Raw genomic sequence first — 14,182 nt, forward strand, 5'->3', positions numbered from 1 at the left:
GTTCAATGCATTTACTTTCCAAGAAGGGGAAGAATTTGACTTTGAAATAGTTATGAACAAACTCAGTACTCACTTTGTGCCCAAATAAATGTGATTCATGAGAGGGCTTATTTTCACAAACATGCTCAGCTTGTGGGAGATTCTGTGGAGTCATATGTGCGCACCCTGTATGAACTAGCTGAATTCTGTTTGGTGTTGCTAAAGAGGAGCAAACCAGAGACAGAATAGTCATAAGAATCGCAGATGCTGAATTCTCACTGAAGCTACAGTTGGAGGCTGATTTAACATTGGATGGGGCTATTAGGATGACCCGCCGAAGTGAACTGGTGAAAAAGCAAAGTGCTGATCTGAGGTCCAAAAGTATTGTGAATGAAGTGCAGCAGTTCAGGAGAGCTGCTAGTGAAAGGCACAGTATGAGCGGTAGACCAAGGGCAACAGATAGGCCCAGAAGCGGATGGGCGCAGCATGCTCGCTGCACACGGTGTAACTGCACCCATGATCAGAGTGTCGTATGCCCTCCTAAAGAGAAAAGATGTAGAAAATTTAAACGAATGGACCATTTTGAAGTGGCGTGTAAAACTGAATACATTAAGGAGATGCAGGTGGATAGTGACCAGGAGGGTCAAGAAGTGTCCTTTGTAGGGTCCTGTAGGGTCCGTTGTTGAAGGTCTGGTTCAGATAAAGATTGGCGGGTTACTCTTACTGTAATGGGAGCCAAAGTTGCCTTTAAGATTGACATAGGAGCAGACATCACTGTTATGTCCCTTGCAGCATTCATAAAACTGCCTCGACAGCCTCAGCTGGCAAAAGTTACAACAAAAGTTCATAGTCCTGGTGGCCGCATCAATTGTGTGGGGAAATTTCTTGCCAGCTGCGAGTACAAGCAGAGGAAAGTCACCATGTGGGTACATGTTATTAGAGGTCAGTGTGTTAAACTATTGAGCAGAAAAGAAGCCTTTGGTTTGGGCCTGGTCACCAGAGTGAATGAGATTTTAGAAGACATGTTTAGTGAATTGGGCCTACTGAATTGCAACCCAGTGCGAATATCACTTAAAGGTGATGCAGTCCCATACAGAATTCCATTCCCGCTCATGCCTCAAGTGGAGAAGGAACTTCTGCGTATGAAGAATATGGGAGTCATTGAAGAGGTTGTTGAAGCAACTGACTGGTGTGTCCCAATTGTGCCTGTTGAAAAGAAAAACAGGAAGGTACGCATCTGCGTAGACTTGAAAAGGCTGAATGAGGCGGTGAAGAGAGAGAGATATGTGCTGCCGACACTTGAAGACAGCTCCGAAATTGGCTGGAGCAAAGTTCTTCTCTACACTGGATGGTTCCAGCGACTTCTGGCAGATACCTCTAGACCCAAACTGCCGCAAACTGACTACCTACATTACTCCGGTAGGTCGGTTTTGCTTCTGCAGACTCCCCTTCAGGATATCCTCTGCTTCTGAAATCTTTCAAAGAGAGATCAGTTCTCTCCTAAGGGACCACGAGGGCATGGCAGTCAACATGGATGACATTTTGGTGTATGGGTCTACTTTGGAAGAACATGATCAGCGATTGAGCTGTGTGCTGCAGACAATTAGAGAGTCTGGGCTGAAATGAAATAAGGAGAAATGCCATTTTAGGAAGGCTGAGTTATGTTACTTTGGGCATATTATCAATGGGGATGGCATCAAGCCGGACCCTGATAAAATCCTTGCTATTGAACAGATGAAAATACCTTCTTATGTACATGAGGTAAAACAAATATTGGGCCTTGTGAATTATGTGGGAGGGTTCCTTCCAGATTTATCCACAACACTATACCCTCTCAGAGTTGTTAAAGAAAGATGTGTCCTGGGTCTGGGGACCTTCACAGGAAGAATCTCTTGTGCAGGTCCCTGCTGGGGTCTGCCCCAGTGTTGGGGTTCTACGATCCTTCTAAAAAGACTGTGGTTAGTGCTGATGCAAGCAGTTATGGGTTAGGGGCCTCCCTCCTGCAGTTGAATGATAACAAACTAAAGCCTATCGCCTACTGTTCCCGTACACTGACGGCTGCTGAGTCAAAATACGCCCAAATTGAGAAAGAGTGCCTGGCTGCAGTTTGGGCCTGTGAGCGCTTCCAGCATTACCTAGTGGGTTTAGAGAAATTTAGTCTGGAGACTGACCATAAACTTCTAGTACCTCTAATCAACTCCTATGATATTGACAAAACACCCCTAAGATGCCAGAGACTTCTGATGAGGCTGCTCAGGTTCAACGTTCAGGCAGTGCATGTGCCGGGGAAACAACTGGTAGTGGCAGATACACTTTCCAGGCTCCCACTGGCTGCTGCTGAAGAATCTTCAATGGAATCAGATGTGAAAGTGTATGTAGATTCAGTTCTGCAGCCAAATCCATTTTGTCAGGAAAGCTAGAGCAAATAATAAAGGAGACATCTTTAGATACTGACCTTCAAGAAGTTATTAAGTACATAAAAGAAGGTTGGCCTGAGAGCCGGGTAGCCTGGATGTCTTTAAGTTCTTACCAATCAGAAAGGTTGCAGCTCACATAACTGGATGGGTTGGTGCTGTTCCAGGACCGCATTGATATTCCTGTTAGCAATCAGCAGGAGATGTTAAGCAGGATTCATGATGGCCACTTGGGCATTACAAAGTGCAGAGAAAGGGCAGCTGCGGCAGTATGGTGGCCTGGGATCAGTTCCGACATCTCAAGCCATGTGTAAAAATGTGCCTTTTGTCAGGAATGCCGGTCTATTCAGAGGAGGGAGCTCTTAATTTCTACTCCGCTGCCTGCAGGCCCGTGAAAGAAAATAGCTGCTGATTTGTGCGAACTGCACGGGAAAAAGTACCTAGTTGTGATTCACTACTATTCCAGGTATTTGGAGATTGCACCCTTGAATGAGATCACAAGTCAAGCCGTTATCACTCGTCTCAAGAGCTTGTTCACCCGGTGGGGCATACCAATGGAGTTAGTGAGTGATAACGGAATGCAGTTTGCTTCCAACGAGTTTAGTTCTTTCAGCAGTGAATATCATTTTGTCCATTCTACGTCGAGTCCACATTACCCGCAGGCCAATGGAATGGCTGAAAAGGCAGTTCAAACAACAAAGATCATTTTGAAGCAATCTGAGCCGTACCAAGCCCTCTTGTCCTATAGGGCGACTCACATTCAAGCCACGGGTTTTAGCCCGGCACAGCTAATGCTAGGATGTCAGATTTGCAAAACTTTACCCTCTGTCTGTGTCTTGCAGCCAACTAGCTCTGTTCCTCCGGAGAGTAAAAGGGGAAACACTCCGTGAGGCCCTTGCAGGAGCTGAATGTGGGGCAAAGTGTCAGAGTTAAACTGAAAATGGAAGACGCCTGCTACGGTAATTGGACGCTCTCCAGAACCAAGGTCTTATGTAGTCCTTACTGATGGAGGGACAGTCACACGTCGAAATCAAAGACATCTTTAACCAGTACCGGAGAGTTTGGGACTGGATGCCTCAGTACCACTGCCGGTGGGATCCCCTGTTTTAAGAGGGGTGCCTTCCCCTCAGCAAGATCACAGCTGGGATATTTATTTGCTTCCAGCAGACTCTCAATCACCTTCTTCTGTATCAGAGGACAGTTCATGTAAAATGACATCAAGTGGAAGGGTGGTGAAACTTCCAGCCCGATATCGGGATTAGCACTAGTTAGAGCAGTGACCAGAAGAATGGGCAGAATAATCCCATGGTCACTGTGGACTAGGGTAGTCTACTCCGATGTTCAAGTCAGGATTGTATTTCATGTTGTTTATGTATATCCTCTTTAACTTGTTATTTGTTGTATACTAAACAAAACTATTTCTGTATGTTTCTTGTATACCTTGTTATTTGATGTATTCAAAAAGAAAAAAAAAAATTATGCTTTGTCCTTTGAAAAGGGGGAATATGTGATGAGTGTGGGAAGTGACGTAACCGGATGGGGGCGTTGTTTAGGGGATTGATTGTCTATGTTAGATGTGTTGTACAGTTACCAAGTTAGATGTGTTGTACAAGCTGCATACTTCTATGCTCTGCAATAAAATAGGGTTGTACCTTCTATGCTGTGTCCTGCTTCTCATGACAGTAACTATTGCAAACGTTTGCAAACACCACAGTAGGTCTACAGATGATGACGTAGGAGGTGCAACAACATGCGGCAGCAAACTCTTGTGTGATTTGTGTATAACATGCCCTTTCCTTCAGATTAGCGTGCAATACATCTGATTATTGTACAAGGTATGTGGGTACGTTTAGGACATAAGACATGACTCCTGAAGGAATATTTGTGCTCCAGAAACACGCAGGAAAATACATAACAAGCAGATATGGGGATGCTAGATGCTGTGCTGAAATGAATAATGACAATTTACCAAAGTATGGGAAGCAAATATTTGTGCTAACAGATGTGATGTTTCTCTCTCTTTACCCCTGTGAACAAGACACATAAACATTTACCACAAAATGTATTTTTCTTGTAATACACACTATGATATTATATGAGTTGTAGTACTCCTTAAATAATGATGTTTATATATTAATGGCACTGGATCACATTAACTTTATGTCACTGCTACAACAAAGTAAAGTCTGTGTACACACACTATGAGGATCTCCATGACAACTGTTTTGGCACAAATTTCACTCACCGAGGGTGGGGCTTATGATATTTAAACACAATTGTTTGCTGTGTTTGTTTGTCTGAGGAAGGGTAGTGCCCCCCCCCAAAATGTTACACTATTAAACTCTATATTATTATAAAAAGACCATAGAGTGCTTACATTGTGTTACTATATAATATACAGTATATAGATAGATAGATAGATAGATAGATAGATAGATATAGATATATATAGATATATAAACACAATCCAAGATGTGAATCCGCCCTCCTGGGGTCAACCACCCGGTCCCTCTGTGAACATACAGCAAGTTTCAACAAAGTCAGAGGCAAACCAGGTTTTCTTCAAAGCAATTAGTCAAATTTATTAAATTTGACGATCTTGCTTTGAAGAAAACCTGGTTTGCCTCTGACTTTGTTGAAGCTTGCTACATGTATAGGCTGGAATTTATATATTCTGTGATATCTTGCACATGTTCAGTAGTTGCAGGTGCCTCAGAAAAAGTGCTCATAAAAAGACTATACACAATTGTATTATGGAAGTAAATTAAGTTTATTTTAAAATTGCATACTCTATCTGAATCATGTCATTATTATAACATTAATATAAGGAATGTGTGTGAGGCAAAATGAATTAATTATAACATAAATAGAGAAAAGTTGCACCATGAGGAGCACTCTCTTATAACAAATACAATTATTAGGTAGAAAAAATACACAGAGAATGTTAAACACTGATACAAATGAATTTTTAATATAACATGTTAAAAATATCAGAGGTAATACTCCAAAACAAATGCACATAAAATTTAAAAGAACTAAATGTAGAACCCTTGTATATTGTACATATAGGGTATGCCAACCTTTCAATAAACAATACTAAATGCAAACCTGGGCAGATAATCCCAAAACCATAAGAATGTGTAAAAACTGAGAGGGAAAAAGCGTCTATATTAAGAAGCAGGGACACACAATCCCAAGTGTATACACAATACCGTCCCCTCAGTCATTAGAGGATCAATTATATTAATGCATTAGTTTATAAAGTATAAGTGAAACATTTTTCTCACATATGTCAGTACAATATACATCAGGTAGCAGATGCCTGATGCGCATTTCACCTCAGTTTCCTCAAAAGGCAAACCTGGATGTCATTTCTCCTACCCTTAAAAAGAATAAATTAGCCAATCCCAAGGCAGTGTAGTGTAAAAGCCTTCATTATAGTCTATCGGACTATATAGTCTGTGAATGGATGAGACAGGTCATGTGATCACATCACTTGATCTCGTTTGTTATGACAGGATCACAACTACACACCTCCTGTGTCTGATTGGACTGGTACATATATTTGATAAACCATAGTTTCAATTACCCTAATATGAATTTCCAGGTAAAATAGATAGTTGCGATATGCCGTGCACATCGATGCACACATGTTAACCCCTATTGCTCTGTAGACGATCTCTTATTGAGTACAATATATATGTTTTAGCCTGATATATGGAATGCACCAGTATCCATAAATAGTATCCACAATAAGTTATAGCCATGTAATTGCAGGACCATAAAATAATATAATGATCGTTAAGTGCAGAATAACATTTGTTTAATTAATTATAATCCCCTGCTGAGGTGATGTTTATTACACATTGGCTGCCTGAGACTGGTACTCAACCTGAATACCTACTGATTGTACATATCACCCTTGATTATAACAAACGGTCCATAATGTGAGACAATCTGTATCAATCATCTTATCATATGTATAGATCCCAAATACACTAAGGGGTGAAGCACTGTCCAATACACTCCACATGTCAATTCACAGACTGATTATTGCCCTGTATGGTTCGTAGTAAACCAATTTCATAAAGCCATTATCAGATTTATCTACGTTCAACCAACATGTACATATTTGAACAATTCTCAACCTATTTTTGAATCTTACTTCTGTACCATGTCAATAAATAGTATCCAAAAAGAAAACATTATTGACATTCACAATCTAACCATATCTTACTGACTAAGGGTTAGTACAATTTAATCACAGAAAAGAGTCATAGCCTGCATTTTTGTTTATGTCATTAGGTGTCATAGAATTTAACCAAAAGATCCATTTATTTTCAGACTGTAACAATGTGCGTTCTATGTTACCCCTCCATATGCCATTTCTTATTGCTTGTAAGACTGACAATTTAACATCAGCTTTGGCTTTATAATGGTGCAGAAAATGTCTCGACACTAATGTCAGGGTCTTACCCTTTCTATTGTCTTCTATGCTGTTTTTGATTTTTTTTTTAAGTGTTCACCCAAACAGGTGCATACTTCCTTGGTTGTTATACCCACATAAATCTTGGGACATTCGCATTGTAGACAATACACTACATTTTTTGCCCTACAGTTTGCATAGTTCACTAATTTCTTAGTTGTACCCTTTGGAAATATTTAAATTTCCTTCATATTGAACATATTTTTTAGAAAGAAAATGAATCACATCCATATGTACCAGCTGTGGTTTTATGTATTTGTTTGTTTACAAAGTGAATTCTGACCAGTTTATTACTTATTACTGATACCTGGTCACCCACCACTTCTTTCAGATCATTGTCATCTCTTAAAATGTCACAATGTTTATTCAGTATTGTCATGATCTCTCTGTGTCTTTCATTATAAGTTGTTACATATCTCAATTTGTTGTCTCCAGAACCAGTTCTTATTTTGGGTACCAGTAGGTTTTTTCTGTTAGTGTGTAGTGCTCGGTGATAAGCTCTTTTAATGACTTTACAAGTGTATCTTTTTGACTTAAGTCTTTGCTTAAGTTCTTTAGATCTCACAAAAAAATGTCTGTGGGTCGGAAAAATTTCTCCTTAGATGCAAAAATTCCCCAACTGGAATAGCTTTTTTTAGTTGGTCATGAATGACAGCTATTAAATTTCAAAATGGAGTTTGTAGATTTTCTGAATAAGTCAGTATTTAGATGTAATGTGTGGTCCTTGTAGATCTTAATATCCAAAAATTCCACTACCTTTGCACTTATATTATAAGTCAGTTTCAATGTTAGCTCATTATTGTTCAGCTTATTCAGGAATTCTTTAAAGCGGTTCTCTCCCCATTTCCATAGGATCAACAGATCGTCTATGTATCTGACCCATAGTATAACTTTGTCTGTATACTCTGTTAGTAAGTCCCCAAATACTTTTTCCCTTTCCCACCAACCAAGATAGATGTTGGAGTATGTTGGTGCACATGAATAACCCATAGCTGTACCTAGCTGTGTTCCAAAACAAATTTGGGCAGATTTAAAATGAATGTTTTTCTTTCCTGTTTGTCATTAGCCTCCATGTTGAGGAAATATTGAGTTGCATAACACCCCTTGGTGTGCCTAATAGATGTGTATAGGGACTCCCCATCACAGGTAATTAAAAGTGTGTTTTCTTCCACTACTATAGCATATATTTCTCCCAATACATCCAAAGTATCCCTGACATAGGAGGGTAATATTGTTACAATCCTTCTGAGGCATAAGTCTAGAAATTGACTTGCAGGTTCACATAGACTATCTATGCTAGACACGATCGGTCATCATGGTGGTTTGTCCTTGTTTTTGTGCACCTTGGGAAGTAAATAAAAGGTAGAGATCTTAGGGGATATTATGTTTAGAAAGTACCACTCCTTTTCTGTGATAGAACCTTGAAATTTTGCACTCCCTATCAGGGCATGCTATTTGATAAAAAAAATCCTCTCTGGAATTAGAGAATAACAGTTTGTAACATTTCTTATCATTAAGTGGCCTCACGACTTCTTTAATGTATAGTTCCTTATCTCATATTAAAATATAACCACCTTTATCCGATGGTTCTATGAGAACCTCCTCCCATCCCTGTACCTCTATCAGTGAAGTTATCTCATTATTGGTTAAATTATTAGTACATACCTCATCAACTATAAGTAATTATTTTGTAACTAATTTTAAGAATGCCTCAATCACAGAGTACTTTGTAAGCTGCGGCATAAATTTTGACTTATTTTTTAGTTGTTTATCAAGATTGTCATAGCTATCTGTTATTAGACCAGTGTCACTTTCCTCCAAAAGGTCAGTAAGAGTGTCTAATGTTTGTGAAAATCTATAGTCTGTATCTTCATGTTTGCAGTACATTTTTTTAAGTGTTAGTTTATGACAAAAAAGGTGCAGATATTTAATCAATGGGAATTTATCTAAGGTGGGTGCGGGAGAGAAGGATAGACCTCTAGACAGAACCTGAATATGAGATTTGGTTTAATTTCTATTAGATGGATTAATTATTTGTACATCTCTTGCCTCTGGAGTTACCACCGTGGTCTCCTGGACCAATGCTCCCAACTCTGTTGTTGATTGTCCGGTCTGTATCCCAATCTCATTCTGTCCCGGAGTGCCCTTTCACCGTCTTCTCCCCCTCCTTGTCTCTCTCTTGCTTGTCTGCTTATTGTCGGTTTGCTTCCTCTCTCTAAAAAAGGAGCCTGTGGTTGGGTCTCAGTCACAGTTGGAGCCTCATTGTCACTGTCTTCTACTGCAGAGGATTCGGAATCGTTATCTGACATGGTATTGGGTTTTATGGGTAGTAGTGAATTAGTTTGTCTCCACCTTGGTAGTCTATCATCAAAAGTAAATACCCTGCCTTTCTCAAAATATTTAAGATCTCTCAGTTTCTACACATTCTTATGGTTTTGGAATCATCTGCCCAGATTTGCATTTAGTATTGTTTATTGAAAGGTTGGCATACCCTATATGTACAAATACAAGGACTATACATTTATTTCTTTTAAGTTTTATGTGTGTTTGTTTTGGGGTATTACCTCTAATATTTTTAACATGTTATATTAAAAGTTAATTTGTATCAGTGTTTAACATTCTCTATGTATTTTTTTCTACCTAATAATTGTATTTGTTATAAGCAAGTGCTCTTCATTATTATAACATGCCTTGATTTATTTTAAGGTCTTTTAATTTTAAAACAATAAATAAACATAAACATGAAAATTTTTATGTTCTTTCCTTCACTCCTCACATTCAGTCCTTGGCTACAGCCTGCTGCTTCCACCTTAAAAACATCTCTAAAATTAGACACTTCCTTACACAAGACACAACTAAAATTTTAATCCACTCTCTCATTCTTTCCCGCCTTGATTACTGCAACTCTGTCCTCTCTGGTCTCCCCACCTGCCACCTAGCTCCTTTACAATCCATAATAAATGCCTCTGCCAGACTCATCTTCCTTACACGTCGCTCTTCATCTGCTGCTCCTCTCTGCCAATCCTTTCACTGGCTTCCTCTTGCCTCTAGGATCAAACACAAAACTCTCACTCTGACATACAAAGCCCTCAACTGCACTGCTCCCCCCTACATCTCAGACTTTGTCTCCAGATACTCTCCCTCCCGTCCCCTTCACTCTGCTCATGACCTCCTTCTCTCCTCCTCTCTTGTCACCTCATCACACTCCCGTTTACAGGACTTCTCCAGACTGGCTCCCATCTTGTGGAACTCTCTGCCTCGCTCCACAAGACTCTCTTCTAGTTTTAAAAGCTTCAAGTGCTCCCTAAAGACTCTACTGTTCAGGGACGCATACAACCTACGCTAACCTTTCCTAATACCAGTTCCTCTCCTCCACTGCAATCCCCTGATCCCTCTTAGCATGTAAGCCTAAAAGTCCAGCTGTTTGTAGATCACCTTCTTAAGAGCTGACTACAGCAGTGCAACTCTTGGCAGGGCCCTCTACCCTATAATTGTTTTGTTGTACTCCCCCTTTGTTTATAGCGCTGCGGAATCCGTTGGCGCTCTACAAATAACCGATAATAATAATAATAATAATAATAACATTGCTCTTCTATTTTATTAAAATAAAAGTAATAAATAGCATTAATAAAGAAATAAGTATAAATATATGGTATTCAAATGTTTAAATTAACCTAGGTATCTAAGAAAATTGTCATCAAATTTACTGATAATTTGGGCACATTTTCTCAAAAGGGTTTGCCAACTTTGCATTAGAATGACCCTTTACAGGGACATAAGCTCTAAAAAATTCTTCATAATTCAAAAAGAACATATAATTTTAAACAACTTTCCAGTTGACTTCTATTATGTAATTTGCTTTGTTCTTTTGGTATCGTTTGCTTAAAAGCATACCAAGGTAGGCTCAGGAGCAGTAATGCACTACTGGGAGATAGTTGCTGATTGTATCCCTCTTGTGTTTGGCTCACCTGATGTGTTCATCTAGCTCTCAGCATAGCATCCCTGCACCTCAAAAAAAGATATCAAGAGAATGAAGCACATTTGATAATAGAAGTAAATTGGAAAGTTGCTTAAAACTGCATGCTCTATCTGAATCATGAAAGAAAAATGTTTGGGTGTAATGTCCCTTTAAAGCTCTCTATTTTGGTTTTGAAACTAACAGGAAGAGCACAACTGACCCCTCAGAATAAAAAAAAAATGCTAACTCATAAGTAAAAACTCTTATATGGCTCTATTGATGGACAATGACACTTTAATAACCTCAGGTTAAGACGTTTACTATGAAATCTCATTAGATGGTGAAACTGCACAAGATCACAATAAAGGAAAGTGTGAACTCAGCTCACAAGATGCTGATTGGATTATTTTATTTTTTTGCTTTTATTTACTATGCAGATAATAGTAAAATCAGTAGTTAGAAGATAACTGCCTGCAGAGCACTTATTCTGGTAAACTCAAAACATTTGTAGGTAAATTATCTTCCATTTTCATATTTTTTTTTTGGCATATCAGTATGAGTTAGCATATCAGTAAGAGTTAGCATATAAGTAAGATATAATTTTTCTATCACATAACCATTCATTTTTTTTTTGGGGGGGGAAACCCTATTATACATATTAAAATGACGTTTAGTAGTTTCTAATACTTACGGCAAATTTCCTGTGTTCTCCACTCAACACACACACAAGCTGCGTTGCACGCCTGGGCATACATTGCTACTGCTGTACAAAAGCAATCACAATCTCCTCCTTCATCACAACCACATGAATCCTTTACACAGGTCTCATAATATGTATATGGGTCCACCTGTGATCAGAGAAAATATTGTATCTATGATTGCAATTCTCTTCCCTCTCCCCCAGTTTTTGTACAAAAATATTGAATATATATTGTTTAAAAAAAATAAAACAGATTAAAGCCCAAAATCATTAAAAGCAACATAATAAATTATTGTAATTATATGTATTAATGTATGTGAATGCATGTTTATTAATAATAATAATAATAATAATAATAATATTACACAAATGCTTGATTTGAAACTGTTTGTTAAACCCCCTCCAAGGTGTTGAAAACATAGTTAATCTCATACTACGGAACAAACCAGTAAGCAAATTAAGAACAACATATGCATGCATCCATTAGTTACTGATCATAGGTTTCCTAGCTGACCTCCACAAAAATACTGGATGATGAGTGGTTGTTTGGGGGATGGTGGTAGATGATCATGATTGGGCTTGAATCTCATGTCATCGTCAATTATGTTCCCATATTGGACCTCACATATGACCCCTTTGTCTGCTATGTTGGCCAGTTATACCCACATAACACCTCAGAACAGACCCATGGCTCTAAAGATTGTCATCCAAATATCCAAATCAGATCATAAATCTTACCTAATTCAGGGCTAGTTTACATTTAAACCTATAAACTGTTAGTAGCAACAAATATCTCCTTAAAGTTAATGGTGAATTATTATATTTCTACAAGTTTTCAACTGGAATGTAAACTAGCCCTAACTGTCCAGTTTTTGTGCATATATTTTACTGGGCAAACCATTTGTAAACCGGACTGTCCAGTTAAATACTAAAAACCTGGTGCTCTTAGCCTCTCAGGACTATTTTTGGAGCACTTCTATTGAACTTAATCTGTGTGTCTAATCCCTTTGTGGAGGTTAAACATATGCAGGGATATCTGTGCACTAATAAAATGTTTTAGTGAATTAGAATGTTTTATTATTTCATTTGTGTAAGTCATATTTCTTCAAAGTGCAGTGTGGAAAGCCCAAAATATAGTTTGGGATTTAAGCTAGGTAATGTTTTTAAATACATACGCCTAGATTTAGAGTTCTGCGTTAGCCGTCAAAACCAGCGTTAAGGGCTCCTAACGCTGCTTTTTACCGCCCGCTGGTATTTAGAGTCAGCCAGGAAAGGGTCTAACGCTCACTTTCCAGCCGCGACTTTTCCATACCGCAGATCCCCTTACGCCAATTGCGTATCCTATCTTTTCAATGGGATCTTCCTAACGCTGGTATTTAGAGTCTTGGCTGAAGTGAGCGTTAGAACTCTAACGTCAAAACTCCAGCCGCAGAATAAAGTCAGGAGTTAAGAGCTTTATGGACTAACGCCGGTTCATAAAGCTCTTAACTACTGTGCTCTAAAGTACACTAACACCCATAAACTACCTATGTACCCCTAAACCGAGGTCCCCCCACATCGCCGCCACTATAATAAAAATTTTTAACCCCTAACCTGCCGACCGCACACCGCCGCCACCTACATTATCCCTATGAACCCCTAATCTGCTGCCCCTAACATCGCCGACACCTATATTATATTTATTAACCCCTAATCTACCCCCCCAACATAGCCGCTACCTTACCTACACTTATTAACCCCTAATCTGCCGACCGGACCTCACCGCCACTATAATAAATGTATTAACCCCTAAACCGCCACTCTCCCGCCTCTCAAACCCTATAATAAATAGTATTAGCCCCTAATCTGCCCACCCTAACATCTTTAACACCTAACTTCAAGTATTAATCCCTAATCTGCCGACCGGACCTCGCCGCTACCCGAATAAATGTATTAACCCCTAAAGCTAAGTCTAACCCTAACACTAACACCCCCCTAAGTTAAATATAATTTTTATCTAACGAAATAAATTAACTCTTATTAAATAAATTAATTCTATTTAAAGCTAAATACTTACCTGTAAAATAAACCCTAATATAGCTACAATATAATGAATAATTATATTGTAGCTGTTTTAGGATTTATATTTATTTTACAGGCAACTTTGTATTTATTTTAACTAGGTACAATAGCTATTAAATAGTTAATAACTAATAGCTACCTAGTTAAAATAATTACAAAATTACCTATAAAATAAATCCTAACCTAAGTTACAATTAAACCTAACACTACACTATCAATAAATAAATTAACTAAAATACCTACAATTACCTACAATTAAATCAACTAAACTAAATTACAAAAACAAACAAACACTAAATTACAAAAAATAAAAAAAGATTACAAGAATTTTAAACTAATTACACCTACTCTAAGCCCCCTAAAAAAATAACAAAGCCCCCAAAATAAAAAAATGCCCTACCCTATTCTAAAAAGTTAACAGCTCTATTACCTTACCAGCCCTTAAAAGGGCCTTTTGCGGGGCATGCCCCAAACAAAACAGCTATTTTGCCTGTAAAAAAAACATACAATACCCCCCCCCAACATTACAACCCACCACCCACATACCCCTAATCTAACCCACCCAAACCCCCCTAAGCCCCTGA

At 38.5% G+C, this 14,182-nt stretch overlaps 1 protein-coding gene across 1 annotated transcript in view; it reads right to left on the reverse strand.

Annotated features, from left to right (window-relative positions):
- Positions 1-14,182, reverse strand: part of LOC128636247 (mucin-2-like) — a 47,142-nt gene that overhangs the window by 12,323 nt on the left and 20,637 nt on the right. Inside the window, exon 4 of the mRNA XM_053689285.1 lies at positions 11,529-11,685. Coding sequence (XP_053545260.1) covers positions 11,529-11,685 — 157 coding nt within the window. The remainder of the gene's footprint in view (positions 1-11,528; positions 11,686-14,182) is intronic.

The sequence above is a fragment of the Bombina bombina genome, chromosome 7 (genome assembly GCF_027579735.1).
Source record: "Bombina bombina isolate aBomBom1 chromosome 7, aBomBom1.pri, whole genome shotgun sequence".
NCBI lineage: Eukaryota > Metazoa > Chordata > Amphibia > Anura > Bombinatoridae > Bombina > Bombina bombina.